The sequence below is a fragment of the Sorex fumeus genome, unplaced genomic scaffold (genome assembly GCF_029834395.1).
Source record: "Sorex fumeus unplaced genomic scaffold, SorFum_2.1 ptg000169l, whole genome shotgun sequence".
NCBI classification, from domain to species: Eukaryota; Metazoa; Chordata; class Mammalia; order Eulipotyphla; family Soricidae; genus Sorex; species Sorex fumeus.
Genome location: NW_026606226.1, coordinates 1,449,374 through 1,468,242, shown reverse-complemented (window position 1 = coordinate 1,468,242; position 18,869 = coordinate 1,449,374). Strand labels below are relative to the sequence as shown.

Here is an 18,869-nt window from a genome sequence, read left to right as displayed (position 1 = left end):
CGTCGCCTGCAGGGGCTTCCCAGGCTCCAGCAGCGGCTCCCGTTCTGGGGGTCTGGAGGGGGGGAGAGGGAGGAATCACAGCTGGAAGGGTCTTGCCTTCGGAGGGGCTTGCCTTCGGGGGTCCCTGCGACGTGCAGGAGGGCAGGGGAGGGAGCAGGCCCTCGTGGGCGTGGCGGGGGGACGGCCAGGCCCACCCTGGGCGCATTTGAGCGAAGAGCAGCGAACGGTCTGCACTGGAAGGGAGTGGGAGGGGGCGACGCGACCCCCTGCCCGGGCAGGTGGGAGGCGTCAGGCTGCTGCTCCCCCCCCCCCGCGCTCTCCCTGAGCCCATTTGCTTATCGGTGACGCGGTGCCGCCTCTGGGTGGGGCAGCACGTCTGGGCGCTGCAATGTAGCCCCCTGCCCGCCCCGTCTCCCCGCGCCCCCCCAGGCCCGGACCAGAGAAGGCGGCGATGGGTAGGGCTGGAAACTCCCACCCCGAACACGGCAGCGGGGCCCCGGCACAGCCCAGCGGGAGAGGCGGGACCCCCAGATCGCCCCCGCACCTCCGCAGGGCAGTCCCAGCAGCTCTGCGCTTCGGGGGTCCCCAGGGCCGGGCGACTGCGCGGGGAGTGCTTGCAGGACGGCGGGGCGGCCACCAGAGGGCGCAGCCCCACACTCTGACTGCAAGGGGGTGGGGGTGCGTGTGTAGGACGCGGGCAGAGACCCCGCGAGGACCACCCAGAGGGGCGGGAATCGGGAAAGGGCCTTGGACACAGCGGCCCGCAGGCCGCTCCCAGCCGCTCTCCCCTTGCTGCTTGGACCGAAGCTGCTCGCTGACTCGCGGCTGCTGCCTGCGTGGGGGGTTCACTGCGTGTGCGCCTGTGCGCGCGCTGTCTGTGTGTGTGTGTGTGTGTGTGTGTGTGTGTGTGTGTGTGTGCGCGCGCGCGCGTGTATGCAGGGGGTCGCGCCTTGCACACAAGGTCCCTCCCAAATGCCTCCACACTGGGGCCCTAGCCAGGAGGACCTGTGCAGAGGAGGGAGACGCGGGCGCAGCTTCCTACCTTCCCCGAGGACGGTGACCCCTCAATTCTCTGCCTTCTGGGGCTCGGTGGCTGGAAAGACAAGCAGGAGCCTCCGTGAACCCCTCACCCACCCCCACGGCCCACCCAGTGCTGGGGACCCCTGTGGGATGTTAAGTCAGATACAAACCACAGTTCTGCTGGGCCCAGGCGCCCCCTTCACCGTCCTGAGGCCTTGCTGGCCTGTGGGTGCTGAGAACCCAACACCACCACGGGCTGTGTGTCCTAGTGAAGGGGGATCGGGGTGCCCAGCCCCCATTCCCAGCACCCAGCAATGCCCTGTGAACTGTCACTCTCAGGTCTGTGGGGGCCCTGAGACCCCTGCCCTGGCGCTGAGTCAGCACACCTGGAAGTTGCCTCCCCTCCTAAGAGACCCTCCCCAGAGGACGCCCTGCCCCCACGCTCCCCTGACAGTTACCATTAGCTGCGATGAGGTTCTCCACCTGCGCCTCCTCTTCTCCGGGTGCCCTGCAGGAAGAAGGCCATCAGGCTTGGCCCCGGGAGTGGCTGTGGGGTCACACGGGGGGGCCAGGACAGCAGGGCCAAGTGACACACAGCCCCCAGAAAATCAGGTTTTGGGGCCATCTGGGGCCTGGTGACGTGCCACCCTAGGCTGGACTTAGGGCCTGTAGGGGCAGGTGGCCAGCACACACAGGAAAACTTCACTGGGCGCAGGGGGTGGGGCTCAGCCCCTGCTCACTCAGCCTCCCTGGGTGGGAAGAGGCTTGATTGGTTGGGCACAGCCTGGTGAGCTCTGGACTCAATCCCTGGCACCGTATGCTCCTGGCACAGCCAGGCCTGAGCACTCAGCCATCAGGCCCATGAAACTGCGCTGGGCACTGTCAGGAGTGGCCTCTGGGAGTCTTTTTTTTTTTTTTTTTTTTGCTTTTTGGGTCACACCCGGCGATGCACAGGGGTTACTCCTGGCTCTGCACTCAGGAGTTACTCCTGGTGGTGCTCAGGGGACCATATGAGATGCTGGGAATCGAACTCGGGGTCGGCAGCGTGCAAGGCAAACGCCCTCCCTGCTGTGCTATTGCTCCAGCCCCCACTAGGAGTCTTTTTTAAAGTCCCAGGAAATGGTGCCTAGCAGGGAGCTTATCACCGGTCCCCTCATGACCGGGGCAGCTCTGCCCCCACTGTCCGACACGCAGAGAGATGCTGAACCCTGGGTCGCCCCATCCCAGGCCCCCACTGCCAGGCAGCCCTCAGACCCCCCAGCACATGCAGCAGGGGCAAGACTTCTCCCGGGGACCACTCACCACTATGTCCAACGCCCCCACCCCCATCCCCCGGGACTGTGGACCTTGTCCCAGCGTCCTTACCGGGACTTCTGATTAAACTTGCACTTGCACCTGCGGCCTGAAAGGCAAAGAAACCAGACAGGGTCACGCACTGGAGCCCAGGGTCACCTGCTCGAGCCCAGGGTCACCCTCTGGAGCTCAGGGTCACCCGCTGGAGCCCAGGGTCATGCTCCAGTGTGGTGCAGCAGCTGCCCGACTGTGCAGGGTCGAGGTGGTACCAGCACAGCGCCCACAGTTGTACGCAGCGCCCGAGGCTGGCGTCAGTTCTCTGAGCCTGGGGGACGATGCAGGGATGGCCCGTGGATGGGGACAATGGGGCAGCCCCAGGAAGTGCCTGTGGGGACCCCGCCCAGAGCCCCGAGGCTTCGGGACCAGCACCGGCCCTTGCTCTGCGCTTCTCCCACCAGGCCCTGTGCTGTGCACGACTTGCTGCTTTCTTGAGCACTTACTACGTGCCCGGCACAGACCTGAGGAGAGGAGCTGGGCGGGGGCGGGGGGACAGCAGGACACTTACTCAGGATAAGCAGGATCCCCACCAGGAAGAGGACCACGGCGAACACCAGCCCCCCGATCCTCAGGCTCTGGTAGTCTGCGGGAGATGAGAGGAGGGTGTGCATACTGCCCCCCCCCCCCCCCGCGGGCCTGCCCCTGGCCCCCTCCCCCACCTCACTCACCATAGTGGAAGGGGTCCTTCTCTTTCTCCTTCTCCTGCTCGGCGGCAGCTGCAGGGGACAGTGGGGAGGACTCAGCCTGCACCCCCAGAGGGGGCCCTGGGGAGCGAGACCAGGAGGAGGAGGAAAGGGGGTTTCTGCCTGCCACAGCCACCCCAGGGGTCCCTGGACTCACAGGGACACCCCCATCCTCCCGGTAGCTGCCAACGGCAGGCGCTGAGCGGGACCCTGCAGTCTCTGGCCCAGGCTGCTGGACAGATCCGGCTTCCGAGGCTTGAAGCAAAGGCTGGGGGGGGAGGGGGGCAGTAGGCCGGAGGGTGGAAGGGGGGCTTTACTAGAGACCGTGGGGGGCGGTGGGAGGGACAGTGAGGGACCGCGAATAGCCATCGCTTTCTAGAACTTTCCCTGTTCATTAAATGAGTGGGCAGGGGGGAGAGTCGCTAATCAGACATAAAGAAACGGGAGCACTCCACCAAACTCCCAGGACGCTTCCGGAGGGGCTGGCCAGGACCTCAGGGGGCACTTACCGCTGACCAGGGCAGCGGGGACCAGCAGGCTGCAGAGAAAGATCAGCACCATCTCCATGGCTCTGGGGACAGAGCGGGCCGTGAGCGAGTGTCAGTCCGAGAGGCACCCCTCCCCACCCCGCGCCCCCAGCACAGCAGCTGCCAGAATTCACGAGAGCGGAAGCCAGAGCTGGGGGGCACCACCAGGGCACGTGCTCACCCACTCTGCAGGGGAGGGGCTGTGAGGGACCCCGGGAGCCTGCAGGAGTGGCCCCCTCACCCGCTGCACAACCTGGGCTGTGGGCTGCTCCTCTTCTCCAGGGGTGTTCCCTTTCTCTGGGGGCACTTTCCCTTCTCTGGGGTGATCCCTCCCTCTCTGGGGGGTGCTCCCTCCTCTAGGATGCTCCTCTTTCTCTGGGGTTGCTTCCCCTTCTCTGGAGGGGTGCTCCCTCTCTGGGGATGCTCCCTCCTTCTCTGGGGGTGCTCCCCTTTCTCCAGGGGCACTTCTTCTTTGGGGTGCTCCCTTCCTCTCGGGGTGCTCCCTTCCTCTCAGGGGGTGCTCCCTTCTCTGGTATTCTTCCCCTTTTCCAGGGGTTCTCACTCTTTCGGGGGTTCTCCCTCCCTTTCTGGGGGTGCTCCCTCCTCCGGGGGTTCTCCCTCCTTTTCTGGGGGTGCTCCCTCCTTCTCTGGGGTGCTCCCTCCTACTCTGGGATGCTCCCCTTTCTCTGGGGGCACTTCTCCTTCTTGGGGGTGCTCCCGTCCTCTCAGGGTGTGCTCCCTTCTCTGGGACTCTTCCCCTTCTCCGGGGATTCTCCCTCCTTTTCTGGGGGTGCTCCCTCCTTCTCCAAGGGTGTTCCCTTCTTTTCCAGGGATGCTCCCTCCTTCTCTGGGGGTGCGCCCTCCTCTGGGGTGCTCCCTCTTTCTCCAGGGGTTGCTCCCTCCTTCTCCGGGGGTGCTCCCTCCTTCTCCAAGGGTGCTCCCTCCTCTGGGGGTGCTCCCTCCTTCTCTGGGGTGCCCTCTTTTCTCTGGTTCTGTCTCCTTTGTCACGGTGCTGGAACCCCACTCCCCCCTGGGGCTGGCTCCCTCTGCCACCTACAGCAGACAGGTGAATCAGTGCCCCTCTACCACACCCTCACGTGGTCCAACCAGAGGTGCAGGGCAGGGGTGCGGCTCTGTTCAGACTCTGGGTGAGAGCCAAATGCTGACAGGTGTCCCCTAAAGGGGCTCCTCCCCCGCCGCCCCTCTGACAGGCCCCCTTCCGGGGCTCTGGACTTGTCCTGGGAGCAGCAGGGGAGAGCACGGGGGTGTGGCGCCCAGCTCTGAGGGTGGGACCCCGCCACTCCTCCTCCAGGTAGGGGCCCCCACTGCTGCTCGTGAGCTCACGAGTCCTGGTTCCTGGGGTCAGCGGCCTGGGGACAGGCCGGGGGATAGGGGAGGAGGCAGAGCCAGTCCCAACCTGGCAGGACTCTGAGCTTCACTGCTGGGAGGAAATGGGAAACGCAGGCCGGACGCCCAGGGCTGGCTGTGGCCCCAGAGGGTGACACTGGCCACGGTGGGGACCCCGTCCAGAATCTCTTGGCCTCATCGTCTTGTCCCACCCAGATTGCAAACCCTCCCACCCCCAGCTGCTGCGCTCCAGGCCACGGCCACTAGAGGGCACTCCAGCACCCCGAGTTCCCCTTGAAGGCCTGGAACCTGCAGGAGACTCGGGACGGGCTGACCCAAAGGCCACCGCCTGCTCTCAGGCCACCCACAGACGCTGGTGTTGCCCATAGGCATCACATGACTTTTCCATATAAAAACACAGTCTGGGGGTACATGGAAGCCGGGTGCGGCCCCTGGGCACGGCTGGGAGGGAACTCTAAGGCACTGCGGCCTTGGGGACAGTGCGGGTGTGGGAGTCTGTGTGGATGCCCCCAGACTCCTGAATACACAGGGGGTGGGTCATACGTGTAATGAGGCCCGTGGTGAGGGCAATGGCGTAAGCAGGTGCCCAGGTCTAGAAACACCGCAGCAGCCCCGGACAGCCCCGCTTTAAACCACATCACTCGGTGATTCACCTTCTTAAAGTACACAGTTCCACACCTCCGAGTACATTCTCTCTCTCTGTCTCTCTGTCTCTCTGTTTCTCTCTCCCCCCCCTCCTGTTTTGTTTTGTTTTTTAGTTTGAGGGTCACACCCAGCGATGCCCTGGGCTTACTCCTGGCTCAGTCAGGAATCACTCCTGGCAACGCTCAGGGGACCCTCTGGGATGCCGGGAAACAAACCAGGGTCAGCCACATGTGCAAGGCAGACGCCCTCCCCACTGTCCTATCGCTCTGGTCCCCAGCCCTCGTACATTATCAAGGCTACACACCCATTATCTCAAATTCCAGAATTCAAATGTTCCTGATTCCAGAGAGAAACACCGAGTGCTGGACACTTACAATGCCACACACACACACACACACACACACACACACACCCCCGCCACCGCCTGCTTCCTGCCTCTGCCTCAGCCTTCGCTGGACGTTGCAGACCCGTGAGAGCAGGACCACGTTTTCGGCGTGGCTGGAAATCCCACCCGGCCTATGTGCAGGCTCCCGCCAGCATTCCTCTTATGGGGCGAATGACACCCTGACACCCCACTACAGGGCTGCATCTTCTTCCTTTTCTTCTTCTTTTTTTTTTTTTTTAGCCACATCTGGTAGTGCTCTAGAGTTACTCCCAGCTCTGTGCGGGGCCATTCCTGGGACCATGCAGTGTTGGGATCAAACAAACCCAGGCCCCCCACAGGCAAAACACATGCACAGCCCATGGAGCATTCTCTCACCCAGTCCCTCTGTTCGTTGCAGAAATATGTTTCCTGGGCTGGAGACATAGCACAGCGGGCACAGAGCCTGCCTTGCATGGGACCAAGCCTGATTCTACCACTGGCGCCACCAGGAGTGGTCCCTGAGCACAGAGCCAGGAGTAATCCCTGAGCATTTGGTTTGTGGCCCCCACGCCGAATAAAATGCTTCTCACACCCATGGATCTGTTCAGAGGAATATGGAGGGGATGAATATTGGAACAAGGAGACGCAGCATGGTGGCAGGAGGCCAAGGCCAATTTGTGGTGGTGGTTTGCAATAAATCTGCCCATCGATACGATACACTTAAGCACTACAGTTACCGCATTACCTAAACCACACACACACAATTTATTTTATTTTTTTCCTTGGCTTTTCAGGTCACACCAGCTGATGCTCAGGGGTTCCTCCTGGCTCTGCAGTCAGGAATCACTCCTGGCGGTGCTCAGGGGACTATATGGGATGCCAGGGATTGAACCTGGGTCGGCTGCATGCAAAGCAAATGCCCTCCCCACTGTCCTGTCATTCTGCCCCCCCCAATTTAATATAAAAACTGCCATCTAGGGGCTGGAGTGATAGCACAGCGGGTAGGGCGCTTGCCTTGCACGTGGCCGACCTGGGTTCTATTCCCAGCATCCCATATGGTCCCCTGAGCACCGCCAGGAGTAATTCCTGAGTGCAGAACCAGGAGTAACCCCTGAGCATTGCTGGGTGTGACCCAAAAAGGAAAAAAAAAACAACTGCCATCCATCTCGTGTTTTCTCTCTCTCTCTCTCTCTTTTTTTTTTTTTTTGCTAGAATGAAAACAACTGATGTGGACCCATTGACCTAAAAATCCAGTGCTCGGGCTAAATTTTATTGTCATTTCTACTAATGTCCCTATTGATTCCTCTGAGTTTTCTCTCCACAGGCATCATCTGGCAACGACACAGAACAGTGTTCTGCCTTGCCCAGTTCCGACACTGCGTGTCTCTGCTTCCTGCCGCGCTGCACGGCTGGGGTAACAGGGAGAGAGAACTCAGGGTGTACAATACAGTGATCCGATACGCAATCGTACCCAGGAAGAATCCTGCCACCAGGTCAAAGCCCGCATAAGGTACATGGAGGTGACCGCCCATGATGAGAAAATGAGGATGAAGTTGGTATTTGTTTGGGGTTCGTCCTTACTCACTCTCGCCCTCTAGTGGTCGAGAAGCTGCACGTGCTCCTCCTAGACTTTGGGTTCCCTTTGGAACTGGGCAGGAACCACCCACTACGGTGGGATTCAACCCATGTGGAACCAAAGGTCCCAGATGGGGGTGTGGGGGGTGGCGGTGGGGGCTCTGGAGGTGATTAGGCCATGCACAGGCTGAAAGTGACCCCAGGCCTAGGAAGGGGGCCCCAGAGGTCCTCGTCAGACAGAAGCTGCCCACCCCCCTGCATTGGGGGCTTCCCAGAGCCCAGAAATGTCAGCACGGCCGAGATGTGACTCGTGACTCGGCCGATCTCCCAACTAAATCCCTGCAACACCGGCTTTCAGCCCCAGCACCGCAGAAACGACGGGAGAGGAAGACAAAAAGACTTGTAAGAAATAAATAATTGGTTGTTTATCAGCCACTGAATCTGGGCAGGATAAGTCAGCATATATAATAAAGACTGCCACTGTCACTGTCCTTCCGTTGTTCATAAATTTGCTCGAGCGGGCCCAGTAACGTCTCCATTGTGAGACTTTGTTATTACTGTGTTTAGCATATCAAATACGTCACGGGTAGCTTGCCAGGCTTTGCCATGCGGGTGAGATACTCTCGGTAGCTTGCCGGGCTCCGAGAGGGGCGGAGGAATCGAACCCGGTTCGGCCGGGCTGGCTGCGTGCAAGGCAAATGCCCTACCACTGTGCTATGGCTCCAGCCCAATAATAAAGACTAATAAGCCCTAAAGTTAAAGGATGAGCTAAGGCATTCCTGAGACACGCAGGGGCCCTTCTGATCTCTGTGGCGTTGCAGAATTTCAGGATATTGTTGGTCCCGTGAAAGAGATGTAAGTATTTCCCGTGAAAGAGATCTAAGTATCTCTGTGCTGTGGAAGACCGGCGGAACCAGAACCGCAGAGACCTATTTCAGGTCCTGTGCCGCAGCGCCCCCTACCTCTGACGCTGCGCCCCTGCACGGCCCCTCCACTTGGCCCCAAGAGGCCACTTCCAGCGCAGAGGCAGGCGGGGGACCTGGGCCTCTGCTGGAGGCCCATGGGAATGAGAGCGGGCCGGGGTGAACGGGAATGGGGGACACAGAGAATCTGGGGGCTTCCACGGGGGAAGCCTAGAGCGGAGTGAGATTCTGAGGCGCAGGCAGGAGGGTTGCTCGGGCAAGGCAAGCGGGGAGAGTGGGGGGCAGGCTGCCCTCCGGGAGGCCGCAGCATCCCCCACCAAGCGGCATCCTGTTCACAAATCTATGGGTGCAGATGGCCCAGGGGTGTGGCTGGAACCAGGTGGGGTGGGCCTGGGGGCACCAAGATCCAGGTTGGAGGGGGGCGACTGGTGCCCGGGGAGAGCTCCTGGGGTAACAGGGGACGGAAAGGAAGCTCTCCTGTCAGGGTGAAGGTGCCCCTGGCCTCCCGTGAACTGCAGCCTGGCCGGCCGGCCCCCCAGCTGCCTCCTAGCACCAGCACTGCCCCTATAGAGACCCTCACTCCAGTTTTTAAAGATCTTGGGGGGAGGGGCTGGTGCCGGAGCAGAGGGGCTGAGGATACACACCACTCTAATAGAACCAGCACCCCCATGCCTCCCCCTCACCCCCACGCATTTTTTTCTCCCAGAAAGGAAGCAGGGTGCCAAGAGGCGGCTGGAGAGATGAATCTAGATTCCAGGCCATCTAAGGAGCAGGGGGAAGCGGAGGGAGCTGCAGGAGGAGCAGCCGGCCCGGCTGGAGAGGGGGCCCAGGAATAGTCCAGAAACTTCCACTGCGGGAGGGGGTGCCGGGACCTCTACTGGGGGGCTCTGGAGAACCACTCACTGTCACAGGCACCTCACCGGCAGCTTCTCTCTGGCAATTTCTGGCCAAGTGACAGCCCATGAGAAGCTGAGATCCACAGTGAGCACAAAACTCAGTAGAGGGCTGGAGCAATAGCACAGCGGGGAGGGCGTTTGCCTTGCACGCAGCCAACCCGGGTTCGATTCCCAGCATCCCATAGGGTCCCCTGAGCACTGCCAGGGGTAATGCCTGACTGCAGAGCCAGGAGTAGCCCCTGAGCATTGCTGGGTGTGACCCAAAAAGCAGGAAAAAAAAACTGAGTAGAAACCAGGGTCCTTCGAAGACCAGCCAGCGCCCCCCGCCCCCGACCTGACCGAGCTCTACCCAGCCCCAAAGCCCTGCCTCTCACCCCCTCCACTCCCAGCCTTCTTCCTGCCTCACCCCAAGGGCTCACCAATGCCCAGGTCCCCAAAGATGACCAGAGAGGCTTTGCCAGGAACATCCTTTTCCTGGGGTCACAGAATCTCGGAGCTCCCTGCTTAGGCTAACAGCTCACACTAACCGCTTTTTGTTTTATTTTTGGGCCACACTTAGTGGTGCTCAGGGCTTACTCCTGGCTCTGCACTTGGGGATCACTCCTGGCGGTGTGTGGGATCCATATGGGGTGATGGGGATCGAACCCGGGTTGGCTGCATGTAAGGCAAGTGCCCTCCCCACGGTCCTATCACTCGGGCCCCCATGTTTCTTTTTTTTAGGGGTCTTCCCAGCAGGGCTCAGTGGGGGAACAGTGTGGTGAATCTGGGGGATATTGGCCCAGAAGTGTTGGGACTACCAGGGCCACACACGTGGTGCTGGGGGCCACAGCACAGGCTTCTGGGAAGGAAAGCAATGGAACCTTCTAGAAAAGTCTGCAGAAGGCACAGCCGTCGTGCCTCTGCTCTCACTGAGTATCCGCTGTGTTTTGGGAGGTGAGTTTGGCAGATGGGGGGCCTGCAGGGCCCCACCAAGCTGAGGATGGACAACAGAGGGAGGCCCAGGATGGAAGCTAATGGTGCCGGATGGTTTCTATCCCTCATGTTCCGGATACGTGTCTTAGCCGGGTTGCCCAGGGAGAAGAGAATCAGACCCCATGGTTAGTGGCATCAGTGGTTTCCGGAGACGGGGCCAGCCTGACGGGTCTCTTCTGCCCAGGTCTGAGAAAACAGCCTGGTGGGGACAGTACAGACCCATGGGCGGGGCACCGGGCCCCGTCAGCCCTCCCGGGGAGGCAGGCGCCCCACGTCTCCGGGCCACAGGCGCTGGAATGCTTTCCTGAAGCATGTCCGCTTGCCCCCTACGAGGCCTCCCTGGCACCCGAAAGTCTCTTGCCAGCTCCTGCTCCAGCCCGTCCTCGCGCCAGGGTCTGGGGGGAAGGGCTGACCCAGAGATTCCCCAGCTGCGCATGCTCTCCGTGCCTGGGGTGGAGGAAGCCTGCTGGGCCCCTCCCTGCTCCACCCCTGCCCCAAGCCACACCTGGAGATGGGGGGGGTCCTCCACACTCACCTCACGTTCAGAAACTACAGCTTTGGACAGATATGGAGGTGCCACCCCCTCCCACTCCCACTCCACCCGCACACGTCTGAACCCCGACACCCTGATTCCCCCCCCACTGCTTTGGGAGGGTGAAGGGGAAGCCTTGCTGATGGCCCGAAGCCCCCGTTCCACAGAGGCCGCATGCCCCGTTCCCACAGTGTCTGGGATGGCGGCCTTGGTAGGGCAGTGATGCTGTGACACAGTGACATTCCCATCATCCGGAGGGCAACGCTGAGTCAGAAAGGGCAAGTGACACACCCAAAGCCCAGACTGGAGAAAAAGCGGAGCCTGACCTGAGCCCCCGGTGACAGCCGCCCCCCCCCCACCTGCAACAGTCGCCCCCTCTGGGCTATCACCGACAGCTCACGGCCTTGGGCAGGTCCCCCCACCTCGGGGAACCTTTGCTTCTGGGAACTCGGAGATGGCCAAGATCCGTTGGTCCCAGCAGTCAGCCCGGAGCCGCGGATGAAAGGGCCTTTGTGCCAGGACAATCACAGCCTGTCTGCCGGCGCCCCTGAGACCCCCCTTCTCCACTGATCTCCCCCACCGACGGCCCACCGCGGCCTGTCCTCACTGCGGGGGCCACGGGGGACAAGCTGGGGGATATAGGGGAGGCGGTTGGGGCGGACAGCTGCAAAGTTGGCCTGAGAGGGGACGGGAGAAGGGACAGCAGGGCTTCTACCCCCAGCCCACTGTGTCTGGGACCACCGAGCAAGGTGGAGGGATCGTCGTTGCTTAGACAACACAAAATAAAGTTAGGATGTAGACGGGAGATAAAAAGCACCCCGAGTCTCAAATACAGCCACAGGCACCCCACCCACCCAAGGAGGGGCCAAGGGTCACGGAGGATCCACCTCCCCTGTGGATCTTGAGTCAAGATTGTCCAGGAGGCTGAGATCTATGTTTGTGGAGGGGCTGTGGGGACCGGCGGTGGTTCTGGATAGAAGGAGGCCACTGTCCTTCTGGTAACCCAGCACTGGACGGTGGTCCCGAGGCCAGGACTTGGTCATCGTGGAGGCAGTGCCGGGGGCCTCGGAGCCGAGCAGTCTGCCTTCATGAGCTTTCCTGTCCCTCCGGCCACCTCTAGAGAGTGCCCAGGACTGCCCTGTTCAGACCCCACTGGTACTGCCCAGCTCTGCTCAGCACTGTGGAGATGTTTGGACCCTGGGGCCTTGGGGACTCCGGTGCCCAGAAACTCCCATCAGCGTCACCAAGGACCAAACACTAAGCTGGGCGGCCCCTTCCCAGGCCCCGCCATTGGAGCTCATACACGTCCTCGAGTCTGGCCCCCACGTATGCGACTGTTTCCTCTCCTTCCAGCCAAGCCCGTCTCCTCCCGTCTCCCGCCACTGCTGTCCACCCACCCGCGCCTTCGTCGTCCAGTCTGTTCCCTTCCCTCCACTCTGAGGCCAGGCCCGGGGAGCAGCTGCGACTGAGCGCCGCGTGGAGACCCTACTCAGGACCAGTCCCCCCGCCACTAGAAGTGCCAGGAAGCAGCGAAGCCCGTTTGTGCCTGAGTCCTGAGGGTGTGGTCCGGGCGGCGGGGACGGGGAAGCTCCCCCTGATTCTGTAGGTGCGTGTCCAGTGGGCACTCAGCCGTGGCCTCCATGCCTCCCTCCACACGCAGAAGCCTGGCATGTCACCCCCCACCCTGCACGCAACACACTCAGCTTCAATGCTATAATAAGGTGCTCCGGGTTGCAAAGTGTCCATCTGCTCCCCGCATCAACACACACACACACTCACACACACACACACACACGCATACACATGCACACCACGCACACGCACACACATGCATGCAGACACATGTCTAAAACACGTGCACATATACGCACGCAGACACTTGCACGCACACACAGATAGGCACATACACGCGCACACATAGACACAGGCGCACACACACGCTGCAGTCTCCATCTGCTCCCCCCACACACTACACACATGCACACACACACAGATGCACACACATTTACATACACTGCATGATTTCCATCTGCTCCCCCACCAGCACACACACGCACACAGCAGCTGCACCATCACATACACGCACACATGCACACACACACGCACACACACTGCCGTCTCAGCCTGCGCCCCCTCTGACAGAGCACAGTTCCTATTAGCAGTCCTGGAACCGGTGGGGCGTGGGGGCTGGGGAACCCCAGCCCTTCCTATGTGCATAGCTGTCGGCTGACAGCTCACATCCAGGGGGTAAGGAACCCCGCTCCTCGTCCTCCTCCTCACCAACCGCAGAAGCCCCAACCCGGCTTAGAGACATCAAATAGCCCCATGAAAGTGGGGAATAGACGAAATGCCTGGGCAGTGAGGCCACCCTTAGGCACGGAAGTCCAGGGGCGCCTGAGGAGCTGGCACAGCTGGGGAGGACAAGGGACATGGGGTCCTGAGTGGGACCTGGGGGCAGAAAGAGGACTGGGAGGAACTATGTTCTGGATTTGCAGCTGGGGGGAGGGGACACACACACTCCCAGCTGTGCTCAAGGGTTACTCCTGGCTCTGTGCTCACTCCCGGCAGTGCACAGGACACTCTGTCGTGCTGGGAACTGCAGGGGGGACAGTCACATGCAAGGCAGGTGCCTTCACCTGCGTGCTCTGTGACCAGCCCCCTAGACTAAGTGAGGGGCGTGTTTAACAGCCTACCTAGAAATGAGGGGGACCCTCCAGAGCTTCCGGAGACAGGCAGGACGCGGGGCCAGGGAAGAGGGGGATCAGAAGCCGGTTTGCCTCAAGCTGGTGCAGGGGTCCACGGGTGCTGGGAACACTGCATGACTGGACAGCAGCAAAGCAGGACACACCTCTGGCCTGGTCATCGCTGCCCACACTGGGGAAGGCCCCAGTACCGGTGCCCCTGAGATGCCCCCCGCTCCCCAAGTCCACCCAATGCCCTCCTCCCCTGGGGAGGGGGGCTGCCTGGCTGGTTCTACAGGTCCAGGACTCGAGCACCCCTGGCTGCCGGGGAAGGGGACGCAGAAGGACAAGCCCTGCAGATGGGAAAGTGTCTCGGCGCTCAGCAGTGGCACAGCTGGTGATGCCCGGAGCCCATCGTGAGCCAGGAATGGGTACCCAGATGTGGTGCTGCCAGTATAGGGGCCCGAGCTCGTGCATCTGGGGAGCTTGTCTGGTTCCTGAGAATCTGCAGGTCAGGGACAGCGGCCGGCAAGCCTGAGCACAGAGCCGCCTGGCCCCGGCCCTTCCCCATGAGCCTCCCACAAAGGCCCATTGAGGGGACATAACAGCAACAATCTGGAGTGGCCGCCAGCCAGGCCCCGGGGCCAGGCCCACGCCACGCTGCCCGCTGCCTACATCAGAGCCCAGCGACTGGCCACAGCACTGCTTGCTCAATCTGGTGGGAGCCTGGCTTACAGATGACCACCCAGGGCTGAGATCCGCCCTCCTGGGGGAGCCGATGCTTGTGTACGGGGCTGGCGGGCTGGGCTGCCAGTGTGTGTCAGGGAACGTGTCGTGCGCCCTCTCTGCCTGTACACCCTCGCTCCCCCCTCTCCCTTCTACATCCTCGCCCCTGCAGTGACGGCTCCTCAGGCAACATGCCCCGGCCACACCGGGATGTCCAGGCACCTCAGGATGGCGGCAGTTCGTGCAAGCCGAACACTGCACCTGAACCAAGGTTGTGTCAGGACCCCCGCAGCCCCCGAAAGCTCTGCGTGGAATTTTCTTTTTTCTGGCTTTTGTGCCACACCCGGCAGTGCTCAAGGGCTACTCTTGGCTTTGTGCTCCCAGGCGGTGCTAGGATGGAACTCTGACTCAACCCAGGAGGCTCCCTCCAACACCACCAGGAAAGGGTCTCGGCACCCGCATTGACCCAATCCTGAAAGGCCGTGACAGAGACCTCCCGAGCTCGGAGGGGCTCACGTGCTTCGTGTTTAGAGCAGAGGAGATGCAGAGTGGAGGAGGCAGGACAGCGAGCCGTGTGTCCCCGGAGGTCCCGGGGTGCAGGACGAGCAGCAGGCTGATCTGAAGGGTCTGCGACAGCCCTGCTGACTAGAATGTTCCTCCCCACCCACGTGTGGCTCCCGCCTTCCCCTGGCTCTCCTGCGTTCTCCCCCGAGTCAGGCACCGTCCCAGGAGATCAAAGGGCCTCTGCCTTCGAGGAGGTGAGCTGGGGTGACGGGGCGAGGCATGTGGACTCAGAGGCTCTGAGCACCCAGGCAAGAAGAAAAGCCCATGGCCACAGGGAGTGGGCAGGAAATGCACGTACGGGACGGCCACGGGGCCTGGGCCCTTGGGAACAGCATCTCCCTGATCAAGAACTTGCCAGGCTGTTCTCGCAGGCGGGACATAGCTCCATCCTCAAGTGCACGGGTACTGAGTGATAGGGAAACTGGAAACTGAGGCACAGGTGAGCTCTGAAAACTCACAAGCGTCAGAATCCAGATTAAAAGCTGAGCATGGTGTGTGTGTGTGTGTGTGTGTGTGTGTGTGCGGCCAAAGACACCCACAGATGGGGGAAGGAATCCCAGACTGCAGGGGCGGACCATAAGGGAAAGGTGTGATGAGGGCCTAAGTGTTACCCTCCCCAGACCACCATTAACTGGAGCAGAGGGTGAGGGTCCTAACGCGGCCACCCAGCTCAGTGGGGCCCATAGCAGGCAGGCGGGATGGGGGTGAGGGGCTGGCAGTTCAGCGGGGCGATTGGGGTGACAGACAGCAACCCGCGAGGTGAGATGGTACGCGGGAACCCGTGAGTCCGCGCCTGCGTGGGGTGTGGAAGGCGAGTGGAGACAGTACCCAAGAAGGTGTGGACCTTCCCGGGGGCTGGAGCTGAGGCCAGCACAGGGCACAGAGGATAGGTCACTTCACCTCTCCCAGGATCCAGGAATGGGATATGGAGAGGCTGGGGGTCTGGCCGCAGGCAGGAACCTGGGCAGCATTCGTGCCCGGAAGTTTGGGGGAACAGGAAAGACTTGTGGCAGAGAGCAACAGCCCTGCCGATATGAGCCCCAGGTCTGTTTGTAAGTTTGGGGTGGGGGGCACGCCTGGTGGTGCTCAGGCCTTATTCCTGCCTCTGTGCTCAGGGATCACTCCTGGTAGGGCTCGGGGGACTTATGGGGTGCTGGGGATCAAACCTGGGTCAGCCACATGCAAGGCAAGTACCTGCCCCGCTGTACTATCGCTCCAGACCCAGGCTGTTTTTGCTATTTTGGGGGTCATACCTGGCAGTGCTCAGGAGCTACTCCTGGCTCTGTGCTCACTCCCTTTTTCTTTTTCTTTCCTCCCAGAGGTGCTCAAGGGTATGAGGATCAAGGTTAGGTGGGCGTCATGCAAGGAAGTGCCTGAACCCCAGCACGATGTCTCGAGTCCCAAGACCCTGAGTTTGGTCCCCGGAGCAGCCCACGTGCACTGAGTGACCCAGAGCATACACAGGCCAGGTGAGAAGAAGAGGCTGCCCTGAGACATGTGAGCACTGGGCCAAGAGTCTGGCTCCCGGCAAGCAGCTGTGTGAGCCCCTCTGCATCTCTGGGAAAGCACAACCTCACTCAGGGGTGTGTGTACAGGCACCACGGCTGACAAGCGGGGATACCGGTGAGTACCTTGTGATGGTACCCCCCATCACAAGAAGGGCGGGAGGGGGCATGAAAGGAAGGGACATGCCAATGACGTGGGGGCCTGTCCCTGCGCCCCCCATCAGATGTTCTGGCCCGCATTTCCATGGCCAGCCTGGTCCCCAGGGCCCCGGGCCAACCTCCTCTGAGTCTCCCTGGAACAAGCCCGTTTCTGTGCTTGTTATGATCCCGGCCGGGCCCTCCCCTGCGGCAGGCCAGGGCCCAGAAGAGGCCGCCAAATCAGGTGCCAAGCCTTTGTCTCGGCCAGAGAGTTTTGCATTAGGGACAGAAAGTGCTGGCGGCCGCCCCACCCCTCCCCAGGTGGCCCAGGAGCCACCCAACAGCCTGGGGTGGCGTTCTGGAGGGGGAGCCTCCTTCATGCTGCACCCAACGGCCCGACCGGGCAGCACCCACAGCCTCAGCTTCTTGGGGCACCGCCCCGGAGAGAGCAGCTCCGTGGGGCCTGGGCAGGGAGAACCCTGCAGGGGGGCGGGGGGGGGGGGGCTGAGAATCAGGTCGGGAGCATCAGGCACGGACTCTCCCTGCTGGCAGCTTCCGGGCAGAGGCGCTGTCTCTGCTCCCCACATAGGCCCTGCAGGGCTGCAGGCAAGGGGCGTGTTCAAGCCCGGGTCTGGGTAGGCTCAGAGAGAGACAAGGGCAGAGAGAGAGAGAGAGAGAGAGAGAGAGAGAGGGAGAGAGAGTGAGTGTGAGTGCATGAGTATGCGTGTGCGTGAGAGTGTGCATGTGTGAGAGTGTGGGCGAAAGTGTGGGTATGCGTTTGTGAGAGCCTGGCTCTGCGTGTGTGAGAGCATTGAATGAGTGTGTGTGTGTGTGTGAGTGTGTGAGTAGTGTGAATGTGCGAGTGTATGTGAGAGCGAGTGTAAGTATATGTGAGAGTGTGTGAGAGTGAGGATGCGTGAGAGTATGTGAGAGTGTGACAGTGTGTACGTGAGTGTGTGTATGGGTGGGAGTCTGTGAGAGTGTGTGCAAGTGGATGGGAATGTATGCGTGTGTAAGTGCGTGAGAGAACTGTGAGTGTGTGTGTATGAGTCTGTGTGTAGGAGAGAGTGGGAGTGAGTAGGGGAGTGGATGTGTGAGAGTGTGAGTGTAGGAGAGAGAGTGTGTGTGAATGGATGAGTGTGTGTGAGTGTGAGTACGAGTGTGTGAGAGTGTGGGTGTGTGAGAGTGTGTCGAGGAGTGTGTGTATGAGTGTGTATGTGTGTAAGAGTGTGTGAGTTTGTGTATGAGAGTGAGTGTGAGAGCGTGTGTGGATGAGAGTTTGTGTGTGGATGAGAGTGTGTGGATGAGTGTGTGTGAGTATATGAGAATAGACGTGTGTGCAGGTATGAGCGTGAGTGTGCATGCTACTTCCGTGAGCAGGCAGATGCCGAGCAGGGTGTGTGTGGCCCTGAAGGGGGTGCTCTGTGTGTGTGAGTGTGAGTGTGGAGCGGGTTGTGTGTGCGTACAGGTGTGAGTGTGTGCGCAAGTGTAGTTGCAGGGGGTGTGGCTGAGGGGATGTGCTGCGTGTGTGCACGAGGGGTGTGTGGGTGAGGGATGGGAGTGTGTGCTGTGTACAGCTGAGTGTGCCTGACGTATATCTGAGTGTGTGCGTGAGCCACGACGGCGCATCACTGCACTGTGTGGCCAGGGCAGATGCATTCCCCGGGGCCAGGGTACCTGCACGGGCAAGATGCGTGTGTGCGTGGTGGCGTGTGCAGTGTGGACGTGCCGGGGTTCACAGGCTGGGGTGGCTGGGTGGCGGGTGACTGGCGGGGTGGAAGCTGCCATCCAGGGTCTCCCACCCGCCGAAGCCAGGGGTAACCGGTCTCTAGGCAACCCACGTTGGGGGAGGGGAGGCACCAAGGAGGTGAGGAATGGGCAGGAAAAGGAGGAGGGCGAGAAGGAGCGGTTTCCATGGCAACCACCAGGCAGGTCACGTGCCAAAGGCTAAGTTGCGGAAACAGATAACCACATACACAATGTGAGGGTGCTGGGTCCCCCCCAAGGCGGGGAGCTTCCATTGAGGACAGGGGCTGGCCCCGGCTCCAGCTCTAAATCTGGGAGACCCCGGCCCAGCCTGCCAGCCAACGCCAAGAGACAAAGGAAAGGGGGAGAGGCCACATTTGTGGGCTGAAGCGCCCCCCCCACCCCTGGGCTTGGGGTCCAGGCTGCCAAGCAGGAGCTTGGGGCCCCCTCAGCCGGGGGACTCTCTGCCAGCCACCACTTGTAAGAGCCAGAAGCTCAGGGCTCTGTCCCAAGTCTCCAAGGAAGCGGGAGACAAAGGGGGAGACCCCGCCAGGAAAGGGGGCCTGGGGTCTGGGGAACAGAGGACCGGGATGGGAGTCACCAAGAAAACAGGATGAACGCAGCAGAGGGGAGAGGGGGCGGCGTTCCCAGCAC

At 61.3% G+C, this 18,869-nt stretch overlaps 1 protein-coding gene across 1 annotated transcript; it reads right to left on the bottom strand.

Moving 5' to 3' along the window:
- On the bottom strand, window positions 1-3,620 carry FXYD6 (FXYD domain containing ion transport regulator 6). The gene is made up of 7 exons (XM_056107675.1): window positions 3,563-3,620; window positions 3,039-3,086; window positions 2,879-2,953; window positions 2,386-2,422; window positions 1,479-1,528; window positions 1,043-1,093; window positions 1-52 (listed from the first exon to the last, which is right to left on the bottom strand). Exons 1-6 carry the CDS (start codon window positions 3,618-3,620, stop codon window positions 1,065-1,067), a joined length of 297 nt encoding a protein of 98 aa, XP_055963650.1. The 3' UTR covers window positions 1-52; window positions 1,043-1,064.
- Window positions 3,621-18,869: the final 15,249 nt, after the last annotated feature.

Bases quoted from the DNA above. Each gene is read 5' to 3' on its own strand.
- FXYD6 (XM_056107675.1), bottom strand. From the start codon at position 3,620: ATGGAGATGGTGCTGATCTTTCTCTGCAGCCTGCTGGTCCCCGCTGCC. The intron at 2,954-3,038 runs GTGAGTGAGGTG...CATCTCCCGCAG, and splicing joins GAAGGACCCCTTCCACTATG to ACTACCAGAGCCTGAGGATC. The intron at 1,529-2,385 runs GTAAGGACGCTG...TTCTTCCTGCAG, and splicing joins AAGTTTAATCAGAAGTCCCG to GGCACCCGGAGAAGAGGAGG.